This window comes from Panthera tigris, chromosome E3, assembly GCF_018350195.1.
Source record: "Panthera tigris isolate Pti1 chromosome E3, P.tigris_Pti1_mat1.1, whole genome shotgun sequence".
Lineage (NCBI taxonomy): Eukaryota > Metazoa > Chordata > Mammalia > Carnivora > Felidae > Panthera > Panthera tigris.
This window is the reverse complement of record NC_056675.1, coordinates 6,292,599-6,306,067: the sequence shown is the minus strand read 5'-3', so window position 1 is coordinate 6,306,067 and position 13,469 is coordinate 6,292,599. Positions and strand designations below refer to the sequence as shown.

General features: G+C 39.7%; 1 protein-coding gene across 5 annotated transcripts in view; it reads left to right on the top strand.

Moving 5' to 3' along the window:
- The window catches only part of SMURF1 (SMAD specific E3 ubiquitin protein ligase 1), a 106,527-nt gene that overhangs the window by 22,785 nt on the left and 70,273 nt on the right, over window positions 1-13,469 (top strand). For 3 of the 5 annotated variants that reach the window (XM_042970843.1, XM_042970842.1, XM_042970841.1), the window contains exons 1-2: window positions 4,626-5,524; window positions 7,983-8,055. The exons of the other annotated variants lie outside the window; for them this stretch is intronic. In XM_042970843.1, coding sequence (XP_042826777.1) covers window positions 5,387-5,524; window positions 7,983-8,055 — 211 coding nt within the window. In that variant the 5' untranslated portion in view covers window positions 4,626-5,386. Of the gene's footprint in view, window positions 1-4,625; window positions 5,525-7,982; window positions 8,056-13,469 lie in introns of those variants that run through there. 5 annotated transcript variants of the gene reach the window in all.

The following is a 13,469-nucleotide window of genomic DNA, read 5'->3' as shown; positions in this document are numbered from 1 at the left end:
AGCCGAAGTCGGACGCTTAACCAACTGAGCCACCCAGGCGCCCCAAACCTGTCCATTTCTATAAAAAGGCAGGTGGGTCTTGATAGGAATTGCTTTGAGTTTGTAGATTAATTTGGGAATTATTTCCATTTAAACATTATTGAACATTACAATCCATGAAAAGGGATATCTATTTATTTAGGTCTTTTAGAATTTCACGTAACAATGTATTGTAGTTTTCAGTGTCTAAGTCTTGTACTTCTTTGGTTAAATTTATTGCTAAGTATTTTGTTCTTTTTTTCAATAAGGTAAAGTGGCATGTTAGCTTTTTTTTTGGATTGTTCGTTGCTAGCGTATAGAAATATAACTGATTTTAGTATGCCGATTTTGTGTTCTGCAGTTTTGTGGAGCTCATTTATTAGCTTTCATAGCTTTTGTGTGGACTCTAGGGTTTTCTGTGGATAAGATTATGTCATATGTGAAAAAGATAGTTTTATTGTTTCCTTTCCAATCTGGATGCTTTTTTATCTGGCAAGAGTAGACATTCTAATCTTAGTCCTGTTATTAGGGGAAAACCATTCAGCCTTTCATCACCAAAGATGATGTTAGCTGTGGGTTTTTCATAGCTGCCCTTTTCCAGTTGAGGGAGTTCCCTTCTGTTCTTAGTTTGTTGAGTGTTTTTATTTTTTGTTTATCATGAACAGATATTGGAATTTGTCAGATTCTTTTTCTGCATTAATTCAATGATACTGCAGTTTTAAAAATTCTGTTAATATTATATATTACATTAAATGATTTTTTATTGTTCAGCCACCCTTGCATTTCTTGGATAAAACTCACTTGGTTCTGGTATAGAATCCTTTTAATATGTTATTGTATTCAATTTCCTGGTATTTCACTGAGGATTATTTGCATTTCTATTCACAAGATTTTGGTCTGCTATGTCTTTGTCTGACTTTGGTATAAGGGTGATAGAGGCTTCACAGGATGAGTTAGGAAGTATTCCCTCTTCTAGTTTTGAAAGAATTTAGGAAGGTTGGTGTTAATTTTTATTTAAATGTTGGGTGGAATTCACCAGTGAACTCATCTGGTCCTGGGACTTTTCCTTTTTGGATGTGTTTTGATTACTGAATCTTTACTTGTTCTAGACTTATTCGGAATTTGCTCTTTCTTTTCTAGTCAGTTTTGGTGATTTCTGCGTTTTTAAGATTTTCTGCATTTCATCTAGGTTTTCTAATTTGTTGCATACAGTGTTTCATAGTGTTCTCTTATCCTTTTCATCTCTCTAAGATCAGCAAGAATGACCAATCTCACTTCCATTTCTTATTTTAGTGATCTGAGTAGTCTTTTCCTTTGGTCAGTCTAGCTAAACATTTGTTGGTTTTGTTGACTTTTTCAAAGAACCAACTTTTTGTTTTGTTGATTTTCTTTTTTAATTTTCTACTTCACTTATCTCTGCTCTGATCTTTATTGTTTCATTCTGCTTCCTCTGGGTTTAGTTTGCCCTTCTTTTTCTAGTTCATTTAGATGGAAGGTTAGATTATTAACTTGAGATCCTCCTCTTTCAATCAATGTAGGCATTTACAGGTATAAATTTCCAGTTCTTTGCACTGCTTTTGTTGCATCTCCTATGTTTCAAAACGTGGTATTTTTATTTTCATTTATCTCAAAGTATTTCCTAATTTACCCTGTAATGTTTATGTGACCCATTAATTTTTTAAAAGTGCATTGTTTAACTTCAACACATTTGTGAATTACGAATTTCCTTCTATTATTGATATCCAACTTCATTCCACTGTGTTTGGAAGGGATACTTGGAATTATTTCAGTCCTTTAAAGTTTATTAAGACTTTTTGTGGCTTAATGTATAGTTAATCCTGGAGAATGCACCTGAGAAGAATGTGTTTTTTGCTGTTGTTGGATGGGATGTTCTATTTGTCTGTTAGGTCTAGTTGGTTTGTAGTGTTAAGTCTTCTATTTCTTTGTTCTATCCATTATTCTAATTGTTCTATCCATTATTGAAAGTGGGGTGTTGATACTTCCAACTATTAATGTGGAACTTTCTTTTTTTTCCCTTCAATTCTGTCAGTTTTTCCTTTATATATTTGGGGCTCCATTGTTAGGTGCATATATATTTATAAATATTTATAATTATTTTATCTTCTTCATGAATTGACTCTTTTATTATTACATAAGGTCTTTATTTGTCCCTTGTTACAGTTTTTGTCTTAAAGTCTATTTTGTCTGATATTAATTCATATAGCCATTCCAGCTGTTGAATTTGGTTACTGTTAGTGTGGAATACCTTTTTCTATACGTTCACTTTTAACCGATTTGTGTATTTGAATCTAAAATGAATCTTTTGTGAATAGCATATAGTTGGATCATGTTTTGTTATCCATTTCATCCATCTCTGCCTTTCAATTGAAGAGTTTAATATACATTTATGTATTTGCTGATAAAGAAAAACTTCTACCAATATCCGTGAAGCTTTTACATTTGTGTTACATAGCCAATTATACTAAGGAGACTATAACCAGGTACAGCTTTTAGACTTGGGCTTTATTGTCGGGTCCATAGTGAAGAAAATAAAATGCTAATTATTGTCACTGGCCAAAAAAAAAAAAAGTTACAAAGATGTCTATTATTTTTTTAAAAGCTTTTGTTTTTAAGTAATCTCACACCCAATGTAGGGCTCAAACTCAACCCTGAGATCAAGAGTTGCAGGCTCCTCTAACTGAGCCAGCCAGGCCCCCCTGCCATTTTGATATTGGTTTTCTGTATGTCTTACGTCCCTTTTTTTGGTTACTCTATTCCTCCATTACTGCCTTATTTATGTTAAATTGCCTGACCATCTTTAACGGACATATAGGGTGTCTATAATCTTGTACTTTTACACACGATGCTGTAATGCATGTGTGTCAGTTTACCCATCAGCAAGCCTATCTGTGGATAAATTTCTACATTTGGGAATTCAGCTGCTGCTGGAGCGATGTTAACAGAAATAGGGAAACAGGCAAGAAGCCTCTTTTTCTTCCTCATCTCTCACCCTCTCTCTAGAACTTTGCATTGCAGAAGTGAACAGGGAGCCTGCCAGCATGGGATCTGGGAGTCCTAGCCCCAGTATCACAGGATGGAGTATAACAGAGTAGGGAAGAGGAGAGAACATGGGTAAATAGTTGCACATAAGAAATTGTCCTATTCCAGGGGTGCTTGGGTGGCTCAGTTGGCTAAGCGGCCAACTCTTAATTTTGGCTCAGGTCATGATCTCTCGGTTCGAGTCCATGTCAGGCTCTGCACTCATAGCAAGAAGCCTGCTTCAGATCCTCTGTCTCCCTCTTTCTGGCTTGTGGCTTTTCTCTCTTTTTCTCAAAAATAAATAAACGTTAAAAAAAATCATCTGATTCCCTTAACATCTTATTTCCAAGGGTGCAGACTGATTTTCAACTTCTTAGAATTAAGTGAAATTAGGTTCTTAATATCAGTTAGAAGAAATTAATCTCTTCACAACACAGGTTTGTTAATCTTGTAGATTGAGAATCCCACCCATGGTTCTTAGTAACCCTCTCTCTTGATTTAAGCTGTGTATATTACTTTAGGCTTACAGTTGTGTCTTTAGTGATTAAATTGAAAAAATGACTCTGGAAAGTGATGTGCATCTAATGGACAATGCTTCTGTGTCCTTTTCAAATCTTGGATGAGCAGGAATGCTATCAGTTTCTGCATTAGTCTATTGGACAACATATTTCAAGACTTAGTCATATCTTGCCTTCCTTTTCTCCCAGGTTCTAATTTATCTGCCATTATCAAATAGCATGCCTAAGAGAAGGTGATTTATTGCATGTTTTGGCATCTATAGAACAGTAGAAATGTCTCTTGGAAGTGGAAAAAAATTTCATCTGGTGGGCATATTCTAGGGTAACTGTATTTTTTGTTTCTGTCTGGAACAATTCTGTTTTAAACCTGCTGTCCTGGCATAATCAATAATAGTACCCTTTCTTTTTCTAAAACGTGCCCTAGTTTGGTTGATACGGTCACTGGATAGGAAACTTACCCATCTGACTGATGTTTAAGCCATCTTCTCTGGTATAGTTTTATTCTAGGAAATTTGAAAACTTAGCCTCTGAGATGTTAGCTGTGTCATTCATTGGTCACCATGTGGGGAAGTCATACAGAGAGAGTAAAATCTGGGGTTGAGGTTAACAAGAGGGGCCTGTGACTGCATATGTAGTTGCATAGACATAACGTATAAGGATGTTTATTTAACTTATGTGCTTTCACAGGATTTAAACACATACCTCCAGGCATGTGCACATCTCTAAAAAGAGGGAGAGAGAAAATCCCAATCAGGCTCAGAGCCTGACGTGGGGCTAGACCTCACGAACCATGAGATCATGAACCTGAATCGAGATCAAGAGTCAGATGCTTAACCCACTGACCCACCCAGGAACCCTCCCCCTTTTTAATGTTCACTTATTTATTTATTGAGGTGGGGAGGAGGGACAGAAAAAGAGGGAGACAGAGAATCCCAAGTAGGCTCCGTGCTGTCAGTGCAGAGCCCGATACGGGGCTCGAACTCACCAACTGTGAGTTCATGACCTGAGCTGAAATCAGGAGGTTGATGCTTAACCAACGGAGCCACCCAAGCATCCTGGTGTTGTTATTCTTTATTAAAAGAATGCTTCTTTTCAAGATGAGAGATCCTATTCATCTTTTAAAGATTGAAAGTCCTTGTTGGGATGAGCGCTGGGTGTTGTATGTAAGCCAATTTGACAATAAGTTATATTAAAAAACAAATTGAAAGTCTTGAGTGCAAGGGTGTAACAGGGAATGCCTGGTATGGACCAGCTGTTGAGACTCCACACAGCAACAATGGCCGAGTGTTCTTTAGGTTGTGAGCAGGGTTTGACTTTCACTGTGGTTTGATTAGCTCTGTTGTTAGTGCCTTTCACACATTTTCATGGGATTTTCTTAAAACTTTTTTAAGTGAGTTTAGACATGTCTATTATGAATCCTTTTTTTTTTTTTTAAGAACAATTTTGAAAGTGTTCTCAGATAGGCAAATTAGAGTGACAACCTCAATTTTCCTCCTTTTCACTCTTTCGGGATATTTGTCACATATTTTCTGGGCCAGGTGTAGATAAGTGCAAATAAATTTGCTGTTGAGGTGGACAATCATGTGTCTCACTACCCCGGTGTTGTTACTAATACTCAAAAGAACAAGTGCGATTTCATTAAGGGTAACCTCTTTTCTCTGGGAATACCATTTGGTGCCACTTTGGAATTGGCTTTGGAAAGGCTGGGACCAGCTTAATATTGCTTGCTTCCTATAACTGTATGCTATTTGGCACAGGCAATCTCGCAAATCGAACAGAAAGATCATCTCCGGTGGAAACTGTTGGAGGTCATGTGTATGCAACTTTCTCTGAGTTTGAAGATAGTTGTTTTCCTGTTTTTAGTTGTCTTATATGCAAGGGATTTCCAGGAACTCCTAATGAGTATGAATCAGAAGGAATCAACCAAGTCCAATCAGAAAGACCTCAAGGTGGGTTTTATTTTGGGGGTGAGAGGTGATGGGTGCCTGGCTGGCTCAGTCAGTAGAGCAGTAAACTTACAAGTTTATTGCAACTCTTGATCTTGGGGTTGTAAGTTTGAGCCCCACTTTGGGTGTAGAGTTTGCTTAAGAGGAATATCTTTACAAAAAATAATAAAAGTGAGGCTTTAGTTTTCTGAAAAGAATGCATTCTTTCAGATGCTCCTTCTGGCGAGGGTTCCTCATGGTGGCAGAGGACTTCATGTGTCAGGTGGTAAGGGTGGATTTCATTTCTACCCCTTCCTACAGATGGCACAGGAGGGCTCCTTCTCTGTTTGATCCACAGGTGGTGTGGGCAGGGAGTTGTCTTTGTTGATGCAGGAATCTTCTTTTCCCCAAAACTTATCATAGAATCAACGGTAATAGTACGTTAGTTCCATTTGGTTAATAATTACAATTATTTGGATTTCTTCCTGCCATTTTCCACATTTACTTTTCCAATATGGGAAAAACTCAAAGGGAATATTTCATCTTCACTGTAGGAATGAGCAGTAATTCAGAAAATGTAAAGAGCTTCTTAGCTTTGATTTAATCCATAAATGACTTGAGGAAAACCAAAGAAGGAAGATAAGAGATACAGAAGGCAATGGGATTCTATTTTGAGAAAGAGAGCATGAGCTGGGTAGGGGCAGAGAGAGAGTGGGACAGAGTGAAAGAGGGAGAGAGAGAGAGGCCCAAGCAGTCCATGCTGTCAGCGCAGAGCCCGACGTGGGGCTCGATCCCATGACCTGAGCCACAATCAAGAGTCGGATGCTCAACCGACTGAGCCACCCTGGCACCCCGGCAATGGGTTTCTTAAAGTGAGAGCTGACCACCTGTCTGGTTTGCCTGCAGTTATAACCCTCACTGCTTACTATGGTGGTGGCCAGAGTTTCGACTTTTTCTTTGTGGTTCATATGACCTTGTGTTCCCAGTATTTACCAAATGTTTTAAATAGTTTTCCAAAAAATTTCCTTGTTCGTTTCCCACAGTGTGCACATTCAGACCATAAAAGGACCTATTGAGATACATGTTAAAATTCCACAAATGATAGTGTCTCTTAATGATAGGTGTTGAGATTTCTATTCACAGGGATTTAGAGTAGCTTAATGATAAGCTAAATTTTTCTAGATCTTTGATATTTTCCCTTTTGCTTCTTTGGGATAGTCTCTCTCGATAGATTTCCACAGCCTGCTTCCCTTAAGCTCAGTCATCATTAATGGAGCAACTACTTCTTGCGATAACTTTTTTCTGTATGGTGGAGGGTACCAAGTAAAAGAAGAGAATTTATCAGATGTAGTCTCTGCTTTCTAGAACCTTACATTGGGAAGGGATGGATGGGGAGAAAAAACTAGCAGATTGTAATGCATGCTCTACTGGAGGTAAACAGAATCACAGAACTATGGGGGCAGGCGGATTCATTCCATCTGGATAGGCTTGAGGGAGGTGTGTGGGGATTGTGGCATTTGAGATTGCCATTTCGTTCCTGGATGGGAATACGCAGGTGGGTGTTGGGTTCGGAGGGTGTTTTAAATAATGGAAACCGCTTGAGGGAAGGCTTAGAAACGGAACAGCACTTGGCATTTGTTCAGGGAGGAAGGGGAATGATAGGTTGTTTTGTTTATTTTTATTTTTTTAAATGTTTTTTATTTATTTTTGAGAGAGAGGGAGACAGAATGCGATTGGGGGAGGGGCGGAGAGAGAGGGAGACACAGAATCTGAAGCAGGCTCCAGGCTCCGAGCTGTCAGCACAGAGCCTGATGCAGGGCTTGAACCCACGAACCGTGAGATCATGACCTGAGCTGAAGTCGGACGCTTAACCGACTGAGCCACCCAGACGCCCCATAGATTGTTTTAGGTACTGGGATCATACATAGTCTTAGCAGGAGAAGCCACGGTAGAAGATGAAGTACTTACTGGAATTCATCTATGTGGGAAATCTCCCTTTGCCATTTACATCCAACTCTGACACATAATAATGAAGATGTAATATGTGATCATAATTAAAAAATCTGTCGTTATGAGACAAAAATCAAGAAGCAGTATATATGGTGGTTGAAAACATAGGTTTTGAAGCTGGATTGCCTGGGTTCAAATCCTGAGTAGCTGTGTGACCTCGGGCAAGTTACTCAGTTTCTCTGATGCCTCACTTTCCTTGTGTATAACATGGGGATAACAATAGTGCTTACAAATTTATTGCCACGATTAAATGACTAGCAGGTAAGGTATTTACAACAGTATATAAATATTACTAGTTATTAGTAGTAATAGTAGTATTTGCAATTTGATTTTTTTTTCCTCTGAGAAAGATTGGATTGGTCTTTTTATAGATTATATACTCTGTGTAATTAATTGTAGCATCCCAGGCCTATAAGTGCATGAAGACTGTCAGAGCAGAATTTTCACTGGGATAAAAATGTCTATCTTTCAGAGAACTTCGGTGCTTTGCACTAGAGCTGTCTGGTTTTACCTACTCCTTCCTGGGACACAGCTGACTTGGAGAGGTTGGTTGGTGGCGTCATTATTTGTGTGTGTGTAATGGAATATTATGGGAGAGAATGTTATCGTGTGTATCAGGAAAGTGCTTTGGTGACAAGTAACAGAAACGGACTTTGGCTAATTTAAGCATAAGAGAATTTATTGCAAGACTCTTGGGGACTCACGAATGGCCAGGAGGCTGGGCACCAAAGGTGAGAAGCCTAAGGTGGCTCAGGTGGCCGGGAGGCACAAAGGCCATCTCCTAGGCTAATGGCCTGGTCTGTGTGTGCATAGGGTCTCTGTCCCTGAGATTTAGGACGTCTACCTCCCAGCCGTTCCTGGTCTCGTGTAAAGGCCTGTTGGAATAGCAGACATACTGGGAATGGTTAAATGCCTGGCTCTGAGGGTCAGAGTACATTGTGGAACAACTGTGTAATGGAATGCACTGTGGCCCTTAAACATAAAGGGTATTTAATGACATGGAAACTGGTTCACGCTTTTTTTTATTAAGCGAAAAAGCAGGTAGCAAAACTGTATGTGTGGGATCGTTATATTTAAAAACTTGATGAAGGAGCTTCTGTTATTCCTACTTGACAGACAGGCACAGAACTGTTGCCTAGTTGGCCCATGGTCACTCGGCCAGTGAGCAGAAGAGGTCAGACTTGAATCTGTAAGTCCGGCCCAGAGCTGGGCCCTTGGGCACTTCATCGCTCGCTCTCCGACATGCACGGAAAGGCTCCACGTGACAACAGGAATGGAAGTCAGAGCTAGGTGGTGAGATTATGGCGCGCTTTTATTGTTTACGCTGATTTCTGATGAGCATCCGTCACTTCTATAGTGACCCAAATGATTAAGTTATTGTAAAAATGGAAAGTTTGCAGTACTTTTCTTCCAGCTGAAAAGTTGCGTCCAGGTGTATCCGCTGCAGATTGCTTTTTATGTGCAACAAGAGACCCCGATTATCACCTCCATCAATACGTGGGTTTCCCCTGAACTTGTATATGTCCTGCAGTGATCATTGACCATTAATTGGACAGGTGATTAGCATCATCAAAACCAGAAAAATGTTCCTGGGCTTTTAAACTCTGTGGCTCCTGCAATTTCAGGATTACATCAAAGCATTGATAAAATAGTTTGTGTTTTAAATGGGAGATTCAAATCTGTGAAGCTTTTTAAGATTTGTGTTTGTCACGTCTTGGCACGAGTTTCTCGTTTGTAGTCTAGTTATGAAAAGACTCTGGTTTCCATATGTATTTTTAAAATACTCTGAGTCATGGCTCCAAATGAGTAATAGACATTATATCTGTATTAGATTTCTGCTGTGTCATACCTCCATGTGAAGCCAGTGCCTTCTTTGAGTGCTTGCAACAGCCAACACGGAATTTGGCCAAATGGTATTCATTTCACATATTCTTCCTGGTGCTTTTTTATTTTCAGAAATTACTGTTTGGGAATGCAAATGTGTGTTTGATTTCACAGGTTGCTTAGGGAAAGGGCCCGTGTGTGTGTGCACGCGGGCCCATATGTACATGGCGCTGTGAGTGGCGTGTGCACACTGATTGCGAGACGCGCCGTTACAGGTGCCCCTCGATGAGCAAAATGCTGAGAGTCAAACAGTGACGTGGCTTTCTTATGATCTGACATTTTTATTTTACAGTCTTGAACAGGTAGCTCACTGAAATATAGATTTTTATCGTGTAGTGTTCTTGTGCGTTATAATTAAAAAGAAAAAGCAGGAGAGATGAAAGAATTCCTAAGGTATCTTCATATTCAGTGTCCATCTCTCCTCAACCGTTTGGCACAGAATCACCGATATTTGTATATTTCCACGTGCTGTGCCATAGTGTTGACACTGACACTTTTTCAGAAGGATGGGCTATTCTTAGCTCCCCAAGTTTTAAAAACCACTTTATTGAGATACAACTCACATTTCATACAGTTTACCCATCCAGTGGGTTTTGGTGTGTTACATTAGTAATTTTTACAAATTGTGGTAAAAATATCTAACAATTTACCATTTTAACCATTTTTAAGTATACAATTCAGTGGCATTAGCTACATTCATAATGTCACCACTGTGTATTTACAAACTTTTTTTTTCAATCATACTAAACAGAAGCTCTGTGACCATGAAGTCATAACTGCTCATCTCCACTTTTCTCAGCTTCGTGGTAACCTCTCATTTACTTCCTCAATGCATTTGCCTGGTGTAGATATTTCGTAAAAGTGGGATCATACAGGGGCACCTGCGCGGCTCAGTCGGTTAAGCGTCTGTCTCTTGGTTTCGGCTCAGGTCGTGATTTCGTGGTTCCTGGGATCGAGCCCCACATTGGGCTCCGTGCTGACGGTGCAGATCCTGCCTGCAATTCTCTCTCCCTCTCTCTCTGTCCCTTCCCTGCTCGTGCATATGTGCACTCATGCGCTCTCAAAATAAGTGGACTTAAAAAAATAGTGAAATCATATAGTATTTTGTCTTTTTGTGTCTGGCTTCTTTCAACTTAGCATAATGTTCAAGGTTCATTCATGTCTGTGTGTCAGAGTTTCCTTCCATGGTATGACTGAATACCACTTCATTGCACGGGTATGCTGTAATTCGTTAATCCGTTAATCAGTTGATAGATACCTGGGCTCTTTCCACCTTCTGGCTATTGTGAATAACGCTCCAGTGAACATGGGTGTACAAGTATGTATTTGAGCCCCCGCTAACAATTCCTTTGGGTATATACCCAGGAGTGTAATTGCTGGGTCATATGATAGTTCTGTGTTTACCCTGTTGTCTAAGTTTTACTACTGGTGCTTTTTTTTTAATGTTTTAATTTTTTAAAATATTTATTTAGCACATGTATGAGCGAGAGAGGGGCAGAGAGACAGGGAGAGAGAGAACCCCAAGCTGGCTCCACACCCAGCAAGGAGCCCATCACTGGGCTTGATTCCACGAACCAGGAGATCATGACCTGAGCTGAAATCAAGAGCGGGATGCTTGGGGCCCCTGGGAGGCTCAGTCAGTTAAGCGTCTGACTTCGGCTCAGGTCATGATCTCACAGTTTGTGGGTTCGAGCCCTGCATCGGGCTCTGTGCTGACAGCTCAGAGCCTGGAGCCTGCTTTGGATTCTGTGTCTCCCTTGCTCTCTGCTCCTCCCCCACTCACATCCTGTCTCTCTTTTCTTCAAAAATAGATAAATATTTTAAAAAATTAAAAAAAAAAAAGAGTGGGGCGTTCAACCCACTGAGCCACCCAGGCACCCCTAGTGCTGGTACTTTTGATCGCCACACGCATCCAGGCAATGACAACTGTATCCCAACTGTCACTGGCTGATTGTAAGATGCATCTTGATTTCAGAGATGTTAATATGTAGGCCTTAGAATTGACGAAATATTTATATGTTGATATTCCATAAAGCTGGATACTTGTAAGGAAGTGGTGGGTCAACATGCCTATACTAGAAGATTCTCATCTGAGTATATTCTTAAAAATCGTTTGTAAAAAATACAAGTTCTCCATTATAAAGGAATATAGCTGGTTTGTATGATATTTGGGGCAAAACCCAGAAAAACATGAAGGGAAAAAATAACCTGCCCATTCTTTCTTTCTCTCAGAAATACTGCTATTAATCTTTTACTCTGATTTTGTTTCTCAGTTACTTTTCTAGGCGTATGTGTTTTAGTTTATATTCTTTATCTTTAGGATCCCTGACAAAAGTAATATATATTCAATTTTATAGAATATTTTTATTTTTTTAATGTTTATTTTAAAGAGAGAGAGACAGAGCATGAGCAGGGAAGGGGCAGAGAGAGAGGGAGACACAGAATCCGAAACACGCTCCAGGCTCTGAGCTGTCAGCACGGAGCCCGACACAGGGCTCGAACTCATGAACTATGAGATCATGTCCCGAGTTGAAGTCGGATGCTTAACCAACTGAGCCACCCAGGCACCCCAGGGTATATTCAATTTTAAAGTTACAGTATTACTTGGTATAGAAAGTGAAAGTTACTTGCTGTTCCCCTACCCCCTGCTCCCGCCCCATTAACCCATAAGATAATTTGGTATAGGAGTTTGAAATGTGAGCCTACAGGAGCGCCCAGGGTGGCTCAGTCCGTTAAGCATACGACTTCAGTTCAAGTCATGATCTCACGGTTTGTGGGTTCAAGCCCTGCCTCAGGCTCTCTGCTGACAGCTCAGAGCTGGAGAATGCTTCAGGTTCTGTGTCTCCCTCTCTCTCTGCCCCTCCCCTGCTTGTGTTCTGTCTCTCTGTCTCTCAGCAATAAATAAATGTTAAAAAATTTTTTTTAATTAAAAAAAAATGAGCCTACAGATTTTGTTCTGTGCCTGTATCAACATTTCTTACTATCATTGTTATTATGTTCTATTGTCATGGGATCGTATGAACACTGTTTTCGAATGTTTTTCAGATTAGAAACAGATCTACTGTGTGTATAAGGAGATCAAACGATGTCATTTTCTTTCATCCTTAATTAAAATTTTTGGTGTTAAAAATTGAATACCTGCATTTGGTAATAAATAAAATGGTAAAGTAGTACCGAAGAGATTAGGTTGAAAAATTGACAATACCTTTTCCTTCCTTTGTCCGCGCCCCCGAGTTTCCATCTTTAGTTCCTTTGGTGACTCCAGATAATACAAATACACTTCTCAGTGTTTACTTAATTTTGCAGAATGCTGTGACTCTGCTGTGAGAACTTCCAGGTTTGTGTAGATTCTGCTAGAAGATAGCTGCCATCTGTAGTTTTAATTTTTCCATCACTGCCCCCTGCCCACTTTTGTTTGTAAGTATCGCACCTGCACATCAGACCAGCACATAGTCTCTGCTCTCAGTGAATTTCTACCAGACCGTTTACTCCCTAGTCCTTGTTTTCTTTAATCAGTGAATCCAGAAATTTATCCCCACTCCACCCCCCGCCACCGCCATACAGCATGCCTTTGTTATAATATTGATTTGGCTACAGTAGATAAATTCTCTTTCAGAACTCCTAAGAGACAAATGTATGGGATGTTAGTACTATGTACAAATAACAGAAAAATATTATTTATTTTTATTTTTTTTTAACATTTATTCATTCTTTTGAGAGACAGAGAGAGACAGTATGAGTGGGGGAAGGCCAGAGAGAGAGGGAGACACAGAATCCGAAGCAGGCTCCAGGCCCTGAGCTGTCAGCACAGAGCCTGACATGGGGCTCGAACCCACCAACTGTGAGATCGTGACCTGAGCTGAAGTCGGATGCTGAACAGACTGAGTCACCAAGGTGCCCCTAAAGAACAGAAAAATATTGAGATGACTCCATTAAAATGTTAGTGACATTTTAGAATAAGATATAAAAATTGCAAGTTTCTGTTTATAGAAAATCATATTTTGCCTGTATTTTGTGCAGAGTATAGATTTAAATGGTATCAAAATTCATAATCCTAGTATGCTCCTATAAAAGG